Source organism: Trichoderma evansii (assembly GCF_050947405.1).
Source record: "Trichoderma evansii strain SZMC 28006 chromosome Unknown GGI43scaffold_2, whole genome shotgun sequence".
NCBI classification, from domain to species: domain Eukaryota; kingdom Fungi; phylum Ascomycota; class Sordariomycetes; order Hypocreales; family Hypocreaceae; genus Trichoderma; species Trichoderma evansii.
In genome coordinates, this window is record NW_028145204.1 from 85,041 (window position 1) to 97,617 (window position 12,577).

Consider the following 12,577-nt stretch of genomic DNA (forward strand, 5'->3'; position numbering starts at 1 on the left):
GCTTACCTAAGTGACAGCCGGGAAGCTGCTGATTTTTTTTTTTTTTTTCTCTTCTGTTTTCGCCTCAGGCCGCATGCTTAACCTGCACTGGAGGGGCGTGGAAAAGCGGGACCCGGCCGTGCCCCTTGTGCTGCTAGTAATATTTACCTGGCTTGAATCGCCCCTTGCCGCGCCGCCCGTCTCGTTTTTTTTCTTTCTCTCTGCGCAGGTGCCGCAACAAGCTGCGGGCCATCTCTTCGACTTCCCTTCCGCCAAACCACCGTCCGCCGGTTGTCGTGTCAACTCTCTGGCAGCGACTTGGACGACTCTGCGTGCGTCTGCATCTGCATCGGCGTTGCAATCGCGACGAGGTTTTTGCTGTCTTTTGTTTTGTCCTCTTTTGCTGTGAATCCCCGCAGCAGCTTGTGCTCTTTGCGAGTGCTTGCCCTCGACGACATTTTTTTTCGCCTGCAGTCTTTTGCGGACCACGCTCTCTTTGCACCCCTGTGGCCGTTTTCATCCACCTACCCTGACGCGACCCAGCACTATATCATCGTCGCGCCTCTTCTCTAATCGTCTACCCTCCTCTCTTGTCTTTCTTCTCCCTCACATCCCCTACTGCAACCTCTTTCTCTGTCGCCGCCATGGTTACTTTCGCCCTGCCTGGCGAGTACGACGCCGCGGATGTTGGAAACAGCACTCCCATGTCACGTCCTCCTCTACCCTTCGCGAAGCGCACTTACGTCGCGACGCCATATGCCCACAAGCGCCTGGGAACGCCTCACACAGCTCCATCGCGCAAGCTGCTGATAAAGCGCGATGAAGTATCATCGGGCATCCTAAATCGAAACGGCGTCTCCTCTCGCAGCAACCTCTTCAAAGCCTCCGCCGCCGAGGACCTTCCGACGAGTTCCTTCTCGCCCAACATCCCTCAGAGCACGATGAAGAAGGTCTTCGCGCCTGGTGTGACTCCCGAACCGAGTCGCGTTTATCGCGAGTCCACTGCTCGCCCGACGCCTCGCGGCTTGGCCGCTCACTCCTCAGACAAGGAGCTGTTCAACATGCGAATCTCATCGCCACCTCCAGAGCTGACCGGCGAGGTCCTGGCAAACAAGGTGCCAAAGGACTGGAATTCTAAGGGATCCATCTATGCCGATCAGTTTTTGGCTCATCTCTGCCCTCCAGACCTCGACGACGAGCAGCGTCGCCAGTTCTTCTGCATTCTGGATCTCCGTCGACTGAAATATGCCGCCAACGAGATCTTTTCCAAGAAGTCATGGAAGCTCAATATTATGAACTTCGCCAAGGAGTTTGAAAAGAGCCGAAGCATTATTCTGCTTCGATATGGGCTGTACGAGTTCCAGAGCGTTAAGCCGTCCAAGGAAGTTCTCAAGAGATGGCGACGAGAGCATGGCCTCCCCGATCCTGAGGAAGAGGAGGAGGAGGCCAACGGCACGCCGAGCAAGCCAACGTCCATCAAGAAGCGCAAGGCTGATGATGACCTTTCAAAGGAGACTGCTGATGCGACTGAGAATGTGGCAACAGCGACCAAGCGAAGGGTTACCGTTACAGATGAAGTAGACGAGCCTACTGCCGTCACTCCTGCTCCTAACAAGAACAAGAGAAAGACTGTCACCAACGAAGGGTCGCCCGCCAAGTTGCAAAAAGCTACTCCATCTACCGCCAAGTCGCTCTTTGAGAAGATTGCCAGCAAGCCGGCTGCGACTCCCGCATCTCCTCTTGCATCTCCCGCTGGTTCTCTGGCCGCTGCCTCTCCCGCTCCTTCTCCCACTCCTTTCAAATCGGTTGACAAGAATGCTGCCAATGGTAAACTGTCTCGCTCTGTGTTCAACAACAGTTTGAAGCCTCCGGTCAACGGCAGTGGCAACATCTTTGGCTATCTGTCCGATGCTAGCTCTGCAAAGAATAGCGGCATCGAAGCCGATGCCGAGAGTGAATCTGAATCTGACGTTGATGACGACGAAGATAACGAAGACAGCCAAGAGGGCGCGCAGAGCGATGAGCCTAGCGGCGCAGCTAGCGGTGCAGGCGACGTTTCCTCCCAAGCTGGATCTAATCTCTTTGGCACCAAGCCATCAACCGGCTTTGGTACTGGTGTATCCAGCGCTGCTGGTACCAGGGATAGCACTCCAGGCCGCAGCCTCTTTGACCGTATCACCAAAGATCAAGCTGGGCAACCAGTGCGAGCTGACGAGTCTGCGGATGAAATCGCCATCAAGAAACCAGCATCATCCATCAACCAGACCTGGAATCCTACGACTCAACCCCTCAAATTTGCCCCTACCTCATCCGCTACCCAAAATGGTTCACTTTTCGGTAAAGCCACCTCCACCTCCACTTCCATCTTCGCGCCCAAGAGCACTGCACCATCCAACATTTTTGGAGTCTCCAAGCAAGACCAGAGCTCCAAAGCAAACACGCCTCTTTCGGAAGCCGACCTGGCTGGCGGAGAGTCTGATAAGGAAAATGACTCTCAACCTACCAAGAAGGTCTTCTCTGAACCCAAGGTGTCTGCCATCCCAAGCACTGGCGCGTCACTCTTTGGTCTCAAGCCCGCTGTGGCCGAGCCCGTGAAAGTGAGCGAGCCTGTCAAGCCTGCAGCTACCGCCACCACCAGCCTGTTTGGCGCTATCGGCAATTCTGAAGCAACCTCTAAGCTGTTTGGCGATGTCAAGACATCAATGCCTTCGGCGTCTACGGCTGCTCTGTTTGCTCCCAAGAAGGAATCTGAGAAGCCCAAGGGCAATGGACTCTTTGGCAATTCGGATGCCTCAAGCGCAAACCCGTTGACTGGCGCGTCTGCAGCTCTCTTTGGCATCAAGCCAGCGGCGCCGGCCGCAGCACCACCTTCTGCTCCCCTATCCGCCCCTTCTCCTGCCCCTACCACCAATCTATTTGGTACTGCACCAGCAGCACCACCCGCAACGACCACTCCAGTTACCTCGACTAACTTGTTTGGTGCCGCAGCCCCTGCACCTCCATCCACGTCCACATCTCTGTTTGGAGCCAGCACCCCTGCCTTCACTTCTGAGCCTGCCAAAGCGAAGCCTGCCCTGTCCTCGTCCACCAACCTGTTTGGCGCCGCTGCCCCCGCAGCAGCAGCAACCGGCTTGTTTGGTGCTCCGAGCGCTGTGCCGGCTAAGAAGGATCCTTCTCCTCCTGCTGCGGGCCAGCCCGCCGCTGCACCTCTGTTTTCCTTTGGATCAGCGGCTAGTGCAGGTCCTAAGCCCACGGAGACCTCCCAGCAAGCTGCCAAATCTCTATTTGGAGCGGCTCCAAAGTCACCTCCAGCTCAATTCTCGACCACCAGCTTGTTTGGTGGAAGTCCTATGAAGCAGGATGATGCATCCCCAGCAAAGAAGCAGTTTACCGGTCTTGGCACTGATACTTCAGCGCCACCTCCTGTTTTCAACTTCGGCGCAGCAGCAGGCGCAAGCTCAAACTCAAGCTCCAACTTGTTTGGTGGTAGCTCGATGAACTCTGCTCCTGCTCCCGCTGCAGCACCTCTCTTTGGTGCGGCCCCATCCAACACTGGATCTGGATCCGGATCTGGAGATGGCAGCGGTGGTGGTTTCAATTTCAACTTTGGATCGGGAGGAGCAGGACCTTCTAATGGATTCTCCAATCCTTTCGCATCTGGCAACGCCGGCGGAAACTCGGCCCAGGCCACGCCCTCGGCTCCTGGAGGCATGTTCACTTTCGGCGGCTCATCCACCCCGGCGGGAGGTTCTGGAGGCTCCGGAATGTTCCAGTTTGGCAACGGCACGGGAAGCCAGCCTTCGCAGCCACCAGCACCTTTGTTTAATGGTGCGGCCTCGAATACGAGTGTGCCATCTTTTACTGCGACGGCTCCTTCCAGTCAGCCATCGAACATGTTTTCCTTTGGAGCAAGCCAGCCTTCCTCCGGATTTGGCCTCGCACCGCCAGCTGGTGGCTCCTCGACCACCGGGACAAGTAAGTCTCCTTTTCCGCACCGGAAAATCGCGCCGCTAAAGCGACGGGTCTAGACTCTCCATTCAACCTTGGGGGAGGCTCTAGCTTGGCAACCACACCTGCCGGCGGGACTCCGGAACCATCGACCCAAGTGAAGACGAACAGCAGTGCTGCTGATAATAATGACGAAGATGGCGAGAAGCACGAGCAGATCAGCTTGACAGAAGGCGCAGATAAGGAGGAAGATGTTTTGCACGAAGTTCGCGCAAAGGTTCTCAAGTTTGTACCCGCTGGAGAAGCATCGGATGCTGAGGAGAAGAAGTCAAAAAGCCCATGGGCTACCCAGGGTGTTGGGTCTCTACGTTTGTTGAAGCACAAAGAAACTAATGCGGTGCGCCTGCTTCTCCGAGCGGAGCCTAGGGGCAATGTTGCCATGAACCGGTCTGTACTGCCAGATCTATCTTACAAGGCAGATGAGAAGTATGTGAAAATGACCACGTCGAATGAGAAGGGTGACGGCCTCGAAACCTGGATGATTCAGGTGAAGACGAAGGATTTGGCCAAGTCATTGGCCGAGGCGTTGGAGACACACAAGGCGTTAAACAAGAAATAATATGGGAATAACAAGTGCATTTTTTACGGCCGGTTGTTCACTAGGAAATGGGAGATGGGAAGTTTGGGGGGCTGTCCTTTTTATTTATTAGCATTGCGGGCGTTAGAAAGCTTGAAACTGAGGAAGGGTTTGCCTCCCCTATTGTTTCCTGGCTGGGGTTCTGTGAAAGAATGAAACTCTATATATCCCAAGGAGTAACCATGCCCTTTTTATTTTGATGATTTATTGTTCCCCCACAAGATGATTATGGTGTAATATTGGTGTTTTTGTACGTTAAATGGGCTGAGGGATGAAATATCCTAGATTTTAAAAAACAAAAGTCTAGCGTATGTACAGTGAAATGAGTAATTTTTGAAGTTGAACTCTTCATGTGCCTTACATTTATCTGCTAATTCCTGTGACGTTCGCCTTGTAAAGCATTATGCTGGATTTCAATCGAGTTATAGAGGTAGATATGGAAACTACATACTGGGGATAATTGAACAGCTACTCCGTACAGGTAGTTGCAACACTGGCAGTCTCGTGGGGGCGGGGAGCTCGCTATCGATAGCGGTACTTGGGTATGTAGCTAAAGTTGCGCGTGGCGCGTCTGCGCTCGCTATAATTCCGTAACTAGCCTCTAAAACACCACAACAGCTCTAGTTGAGAGAGCTTGCAGTCAAACGCCAGCAGCTATGCCACGGTATGAGCTCATTGCCTGAAGAAGATATCCTGATCGATTGAGGCTGATCTGAATCCTTCCTTTAAAATATTTAGCGAGATTATTACCGTTCAGGCTGGACAGTGCGGCAACAGCAGTAAGTGCTTTGCGCTTCCGGCCTCCCCTTCTTTTCCCCTCGGGCAGCTTCCTTGTTTTTTTGTTTACGCGCGGCGTATACAAAGTTTGGAATCCTGCTTTTGCTAACAATCTGGTCTCACTATTCCAGTTGGCAGTCAGTTCTGGCAGCAGCTATGTCAGGAACACGGAATTAGCCAGGACGGCAACTTGGAGGACTTTGCGACGGAGGGCGGCGACCGCAAGGATGTGTTTTACTACCAGAGCGACGACACGCGATATATCCCCCGAGCGATCCTGATCGATCTAGAACCCCGAGTATGTCGCCTTTATCATTCTATAGGTTTCTGCTGCAGGTCTATACTGGCGGGAAGGAGAAGACAAAAGGGAATTAGAAGGGCTAATGTGCGTCTTTCTCGATAATAGGTTTTGAACAGCATTCAGACGGGCCCGTACCGAAACATCTACAACCCGGAGAATTTTTACGTGGGCAAGAATGGAATGGGAGCGGCGAATAACTGGGGTGACGGATACCAGAGCGGTGAGGCGGTTTATGAGGATATTATGGAGATGATTGACCGAGAGGCGGATGGTAGTGACTCGCTTGAGGTAAGCACATGGTTATGCGTATTTTCGCCTTTGGCTGGATATGTGTGTGCTAACGGGATGAGTTTAGGGATTCATGATGCTGCATTCTATCGCCGGAGGTACTGGTTCCGGTCTGGGATCGTTCCTCCTAGAGCGGCTCAACGATCGGTTCCCCAAGAAAATCATACAGACTTACTCCGTTTTCCCCAACACAACAAACGCCCCGGATGTGGTGGTTCATCCTTATAACAGTGTTCTCTCAATGAGGAGACTGGTACAAAACGCAGACTCTGTTGTTGTCCTGGACAATGGCGCCTTGTCACATATCGCTGCAGATAGGCTCCATGTGCAGGAACCCTCATTTCAACAAACAAATCAACTGGTAAGCCCGGAGAATATATGGGATGAAATACGCTTGAAGTACATGGCTAACTGATATGAAAATAATAGGTTGCAACTGTCATGTCTGCAAGTACGACAACTCTACGCTATCCTGGATACATGCACAATGATCTTGTTAGCATTCTGGCCTCGCTGATACCTACACCGCGATGCCACTTCCTCATGACGGCCTATACGCCATTCACCGGTGACCAGGTTGAGCAGGCAAAGACAGTCCGTAAGACGACGGTGCTGGACGTAATGAGGAGACTGCTGCAGCCAAAGAACCGCATGGTGTCAACGGTGCCGGGCAAGAAGAGCTGTTACATTTCCATCTTGAATGTCATTCAAGGCGAGGTGGATCCGACGGATGTGCATAAGAGTCTGCTGCGTATCCGAGAACGAAAACTGGCCACGTTCATCCCGTGGGGTCCTGCCAGTATTCAAGTAGCGCTGACAAAGAGGAGTCCGTATATGCCAATGAGCCATCGCGTGAGCGGGCTGATGTTGGCAAATCACACAAGCATTGCTACGGTTCGTATATCTAAATCCCATCATATTTACTATTTTAGGTTACTGACTAGCATATTGTGATACAGCTCTTCAAGAGGATATTAAAACAATATGATGGCATGCGGAAGCGCAATGCCTTTATTGAGGGTTACAAGAAGACGGCGCCCTTTTCTGAAAACTTGGACGAGTTTGACGAAGCAAGGCAAGTAGTATCTGATCTGGTCGCAGACTACGAGGCAGCAGAGGATGCAGATTACCTGAATCCTGATAGCGGAGAGAAGCCCACCTCAGCCGATACGGACAGGCGAATGGCAGGAGTGTAAAGAGGTGGAGATGAGTGTTTGTTTATTTCGCTATCTTTATGTGTCAGTACTCGAAAGATGGAAGCCCTGACCAGAGTGGGCAGTTCCGATTGGACTGATGACGAAAGACATGGAGCGGCTGGCGTTTCGGACAAGGAAATACGTTGATATCTATCATTATTTTGTTTGTTTGCTTTTTTCCAAATCAAGTAGCTGCTATTATGACAAATCTAAGAAATTTTGACTTTAATCTGGGGATATCAGTGGGCAATGTGATGCAATTGGCGCCAGGATTCCAAGCGTTGAATGGGCCCTCTTACCCACCGTCTTACTCTTTATTGACTTGTATAACATCACGATCGGAAGATGACGGCGGAGACATTACATGTGTAGTTGAGATTAGGATGGCAATATTCGCAGATCTATAGGGGCCAATCGCCTGAATTTGTGGAGAATTGGCCGGAGCATTATCTGCGGAGGGTCGCGAGTAATGCTGATGGTTGAGTGCATAGCGACGTCACTGAGGCGAAGGAAAGTAAGGATACTCGCGATGAAAGGTATATAAGATGATTGGAAACAGTGAAATTGAGATGAAAGTAAAAAATATCATTTTAATTTATTACAATTTAATTAATTGAATAACATATACAGAAAAAGAAAACACTGCGATACAGTAAGTGCAGAGTTACAACATTTGACACTGGCTCATTGCTCACCACAATCTTAGAAACATCTACTCCTGCTTGACAATCAACAAACACAAAAGACACAAAAAAAAAAAAAACAATGTCTCACTCTCAGAACCAGTCCAAAGAACAAAAGATCGCCGACGTCCAGGCGAACCTACCGCTCCCAGAACAGCCTCCCAAGGCATCAGACTGGAACTCTGCAGACATGCGCACCACGGGCGTGGGCTCAGGGCACATCAGCGGCAACGCGGGCTCAGATGCGGGAGCTGATGCGGGGCTGAGAGGTCCGGCAGTGAAATCCAGCGAGGATGTTGATATGAGCAAGATTGGAAGGGAAGGATTGAGTAAATAAACTAAATATTTTGGTATAATATGATATAGAATTTGACAATTTGATGGTTTGCGAGACCAAAATACAGAGTACAGCATGTGTTAGTGAACTAAATTCCAGCTGTAAACGTAGCGGGGCAGGCACAGCAGCCTCGCCTTACAGGAGGGGTCCTGTAGCGGGGTGAGCACCCTGATAGCAATGCGCTGCCTCTCATTGGCCGCCTTGCAAGCTCTCTCCTCTGAAATTTTAAATTCTGCCCAACCATTGCCAACACCTCTTCTCTTCTTCCCATTTCAATCTCTCTTCAGAGCTTCATACTTTTTCATAAGCAGACGGGTCTCCCAGTTTATGTTCCGTCGCATCCTGACCAAAATGGCCGAATCAGCCCCCAAGCGCCTCAAGACCGACAGCAGCAGCGTCCTCGTCGGCACGCACAACGGCCACTTCCACGCCGACGAGGCCCTCGCCGTGCACATGCTACGCATGCTGCCCACCTACCGCGACAGCAGCCTGGTGCGCACGCGCGACCCCAAGATCCTCGAGACGTGCCACACCGTTGTCGACGTCGGCGGCGAGTACGACGCCCAGCGCAACCGCTACGACCACCACCAGCGCGGCTTCACCACTACCTTCCCTGGCAAGAACACCAAGCTGTCCAGCGCGGGACTGGTCTACATGCACTTTGGCCGCGACCTGATTGCCCAGAGCATCCAGCAGGCGAACAATGGCGAGGCCAGCGCTGATTCCAGCTCGGACGTCGAGATGCTGTACAACAAAATCTACGAAAACTTCATCGAGGCCGTCGACGCCCACGACAACGGCATCTCACGCTACGACCGGGACGCCCTCCAGGCTGCTGGCCTCGAGCAGCGCTTCAGCACCGGCGGCTTCACCCTCGGCGCCATGGTCGGCCGCCTCAACCCCAACTGGAACGACCCCAAGCCCGCCGACCCCGAGGAGGCCCAGGAGGCCGAGAACAAGCTCTTCATAACCGCCAGCCGCCGCATTGGCGAGGAGTTTGAGCGCACCCTCGACTTCATGACAAAGGCTTGGCTGCCCGCCCGCACCATTGTCCAGCAGGCTTTCGACCAACGCACCAAGCACGACCCGGAGGGACGCATCCTCGTCATCGAGGGCCAGAGCGTGCCCTGGAAGGAGCATCTGTATACCCTCGAGGGCGAGGGCAACCCGTCCGTGCTGTACGTGCTGTACGCCGAGAGCACCAACCCCGGCGCCAAGTGGAGGATCCAGTGCGTGCCCGAGACCCAGGATTCTTTCACCAGCAGGAAGCCCCTGCCCGAGGCATGGAGAGGATTCCGTGACGCCGAGCTGGATGGTGTTTCTGGTGTCGATGGCTGCGTCTTCGTTCATGCTGCGGGCTTCATTGGCGGCAACAAGACGTTTGAGGGTGCCATGGAGATGGCCACCAAGGCATTGGCATTGTAATATAAAATAAAAAGAGAATTTTTGGGAATTTATAATGACCGTTAATGACCACAAGCAAAAAAGAAAAGATATACCGTAGTGCTTTGGAGATCGAATGAATAAAAAAAATGAATAAAACTTGAGATCACATCTGTTTCCTGTGTGTATGCTACACATGTAAATATTCACTCTGGCCGTCTTCCATCCTTCGATTTACCCCTGCATCAACACCCCACTAAGCATACACAAAGGATGACAGCCACCACAAGAAAATAGAAAAGAAGAAACAGAGTATCGTAAGAAAAAAAAAAGGGAATGGCAACAGCAGTAACAGTAACAGTAAAATAAGAACATATTTCTCATCGTGAGATACATACGCAAAGCAATGCAAGCAATTCAACACGAAACATATAAAAATACAAAAAAAAAAAGAAGAGAGGAGCAAAGTCCATGTCGTCGTTTTTAAAGAGTTTAAAATAGTTGTTTCTTTTTTTCTTTTCCTTTTTTCTGCGCAAAAAGATTCATAGCGCCCGAAGTAAAAAAGAAGGAAATTCTGATAAATTTGACCAATTTCCTTCCGTCCTCCTCCCCATTTCCCGATTTAAAACGCCAGCGTGTCATATAACAACAACAGTAAAAAAAAAAAAAGCAAACAGAAAGAAGGGGAGGAGGAGGGCATAAAAACTAAAGGCTCATCATAAAACAACAAGATTTTCATCCATCTTCGAAGTCAACCTTTCGTGTCAATCTCCATCTCTCTCTTTGTCCTCTTCCTCATCCTCGAAGTATCTTCGTACCTAAATAGGATCGAAGCAAAATCCCAGGGAAGATGGCAGACAATATCACCACCCATGCATAGTTTTCATAAGGCAGCTGTTTCTCCACGCCTAATCTCATGTCCCATATCGCACTCTTCAAACAAGAAACAGCTGGGGGAAAAAAGATGGTTCCGTTTGCAGTATCCTCATGATCTGATACTGCATATGTAATCTTGACACGTAAGCGGGATATAAATTCAGATTCCTGGTCATGCTTGAAGGGTTTATTGTCGGAGCGGCATAGCCTCGCCAGCAGCAATAGGTGTTCCGGCAAGTCCAGCGGCAAGAGGCTTGGCTTCTTCCTCGTCTGGTTTCTTGTCATCTCCGCCTAGCTTCACCTCGCCCTCGGCGGATGTCTCTATGTTCAGGAAGCTACCCTCTTTGATAGGGCTGCCGGCTTGGATGCCGGGAACAGATCCGCGGTGGGCGTGGCCTGGAGCGCTGGTACCACCGTTGGTAGGAGAAGTCAGGTGTGGGATATTTTCGGGGACAGGGTGCTGCGAGCCAACGGCACCAGCGTCGTCGCCCTTGCCGGCCTTGGACATGGCATAGTCGCCCGAGTCGAAGTATTTGCGGTCCTTCAGGTGCTTGGCGAAGTGGTCGGATCGTGAGGGTAGCTTGCCGTAGAGGCGGAAGAGACGTTGCTCATCCGGGGTGAGCGACTAGAGCAAGAGCACAGGCAGCAAGTTAGCAAATGCAAATCATGTCATTGTAATTTTCCGAAGGTAGTTTCTTTTCGTCCCAAATCCCCTAGTGTTAAAAAAGGCGGTAAATGGATAGAAAAGCTCAAGCATATCTTTCCGTCCTTTGCGGTCGCTGCACTTTTCCCCAATGCAGGCCGTTGACGAGAGGAGGGGTAGCAAGAGAAACATTTCGGACAAGGGGTTTCTCACGTTGATGTCGACCTTGTTCTTCTGGTGGGGATTCATGGTCTCTTGGAATATAAAAAAGCAGGAATGTCGGTTTGGTCGATTTGTCCTTTAGGTCGCTTGTCGCACAGAAAAAAGAGGCTATCAAGTGGTAGGTCCTCAGAAAAGGTGACGACTCAGTTGTGTGGGCTTGTGGTGCGTGTGCCAGGCACAGCTGAATTGGATTTTCGTAACAGATGTGCGGGGGTTACAGGTGTGTCGAAGTAGAGCTTCCTTATTTTCAAGGACGAGAGAGAAGAGGAAGAAAATGGCGACTTGGGGGGTAAAAAGAGAGAATGAAGTGTCGTTGTTTTAGAGGCACCAAATACAAAGTCGAAAATAGAAAAATTAAAATAAATCGAACAAAAAATAGTCGGTCCCTGAGGCTTGTTCTGGCCCAGCAAGGTTACTGGATTGTCTGAGAGCAAGGGGATGGGAGGGGACAGAGAGCAGGTGATCCAGTTGATGGAGGTCACTCAAGCCGCCTCTGGTTGGTTCGGCAGTGATTTGTAGCAGCTGCGGTGGAGGTCCAGCAGCTGTAGCTTGGAATGTGCTGCTTCTGTTACTGCTGTTTCTATTGCTGTTGCGTTGCTGCTACCAAACCTGATGCTGCTACTGTAACCCTCGATAGTATTTCCCTTTCATCACGCTTTACTTCATTCTCTTTTTTCTTGGTATTTTTTATATACTTTTGATAATTCACCGCTGCTTTCCCTTTTACCTGCAGCCGTTTAATGCTACCCATCTAAACCTGCTTTGGACAAAGTACCTCACAGCAGCCTGCGGGTATGGCCAAGCTAGCTACTTAGTACCTAGAGATACCTGCCCAACAGTGGATTCTAGCTTCGGCCAAGACGGTGTCTGCATTAATAGGGCATCCATGTATGAGATAAAAATACCTCGGTTTGCAGATAAATCAGCAAGCAAAACAGAATGCATGCAATTGCCGTTTAGGGGCTCTTCTCGGTAAGACTATAGCAGCGGCTGCACTGTGGCCTCCGTGTAGCCCCTCCATAAAGAGGATAGGATGGAATCTACGCATAATCAAGCTCTTACTCGTACCGTACAAAGCACGACACTGTACGTATCGCTCCGCTATGCCGTCACCAACAGAACCTCTGGCTCTTAATCGCTCTGAAACAGATGGGGCCACAAGGAGGTCATTCGTTCCCACAAGGGTCCTGCAGCAACTTTTTTTCTAAAGCTGCAGTGACTACTACTCTGTCGATACATCCGCTCGCTGTATCTCGATCTCAGACAGACACAGAGAGCTCGTTTCTCCTGCTCTCATCATCGCCGTC

The 12,577-nt window shown here is 51.1% G+C and overlaps 5 protein-coding genes across 5 annotated transcripts; 4 read left to right on the forward strand and 1 right to left on the reverse strand.

The window, feature by feature from the left end:
- The first annotated feature begins 126 nt into the window (after nt 1–126).
- GGI43DRAFT_392331 (uncharacterized protein) lies at nt 127–4,908 on the forward strand. Its single transcript, XM_083204547.1, has 2 exons — nt 127–3,954; nt 4,008–4,908. The coding sequence occupies exons 1-2, from the start codon at nt 624–626 to the stop codon at nt 4,544–4,546; spliced, it is 3,870 nt and encodes a 1,289-aa protein (XP_083064578.1). The 5' UTR covers nt 127–623; the 3' UTR covers nt 4,547–4,908.
- A 115-nt stretch (nt 4,909–5,023) lies between these two features.
- Nucleotides 5,024–7,355, forward strand: GGI43DRAFT_392334 (gamma-tubulin). The gene is made up of 7 exons (XM_083204548.1): nt 5,024–5,228; nt 5,303–5,343; nt 5,473–5,639; nt 5,748–5,930; nt 5,998–6,291; nt 6,360–6,824; nt 6,890–7,355. The coding sequence occupies exons 1-7, from the start codon at nt 5,221–5,223 to the stop codon at nt 7,124–7,126; spliced, it is 1,395 nt and encodes a 464-aa protein (XP_083064579.1). The 5' UTR covers nt 5,024–5,220; the 3' UTR covers nt 7,127–7,355.
- Nucleotides 7,356–7,579: 224 nt separating this feature from the next.
- GGI43DRAFT_392337 (metal-dependent protein hydrolase) lies at nt 7,580–10,197 on the forward strand. Its single transcript, XM_083204549.1, has one exon. The coding sequence runs from the start codon at nt 8,324–8,326 to the stop codon at nt 9,569–9,571; it is 1,248 nt and encodes a 415-aa protein (XP_083064580.1). The 5' UTR covers nt 7,580–8,323; the 3' UTR covers nt 9,572–10,197.
- On the forward strand, nt 7,782–8,235 carry GGI43DRAFT_136291 (uncharacterized protein). The gene has a single exon (XM_083199243.1). The coding sequence runs from the start codon at nt 7,892–7,894 to the stop codon at nt 8,144–8,146; it is 255 nt and encodes an 84-aa protein (XP_083064581.1). The 5' UTR covers nt 7,782–7,891; the 3' UTR covers nt 8,147–8,235.
- A 61-nt stretch (nt 10,198–10,258) lies between the features above and the next one.
- Nucleotides 10,259–11,524, reverse strand: GGI43DRAFT_136299 (camp-regulated phosphoprotein/endosulfine conserved region-domain-containing protein). Its single transcript, XM_083199244.1, has 2 exons — nt 11,262–11,524; nt 10,259–11,030 (listed from the first exon to the last, which is right to left on the reverse strand). The coding sequence occupies exons 1-2, from the start codon at nt 11,295–11,297 to the stop codon at nt 10,593–10,595; spliced, it is 474 nt and encodes a 157-aa protein (XP_083064582.1). The 5' UTR covers nt 11,298–11,524; the 3' UTR covers nt 10,259–10,592.
- Between the last annotated feature and the right edge of the window lie 1,053 nt (nt 11,525–12,577).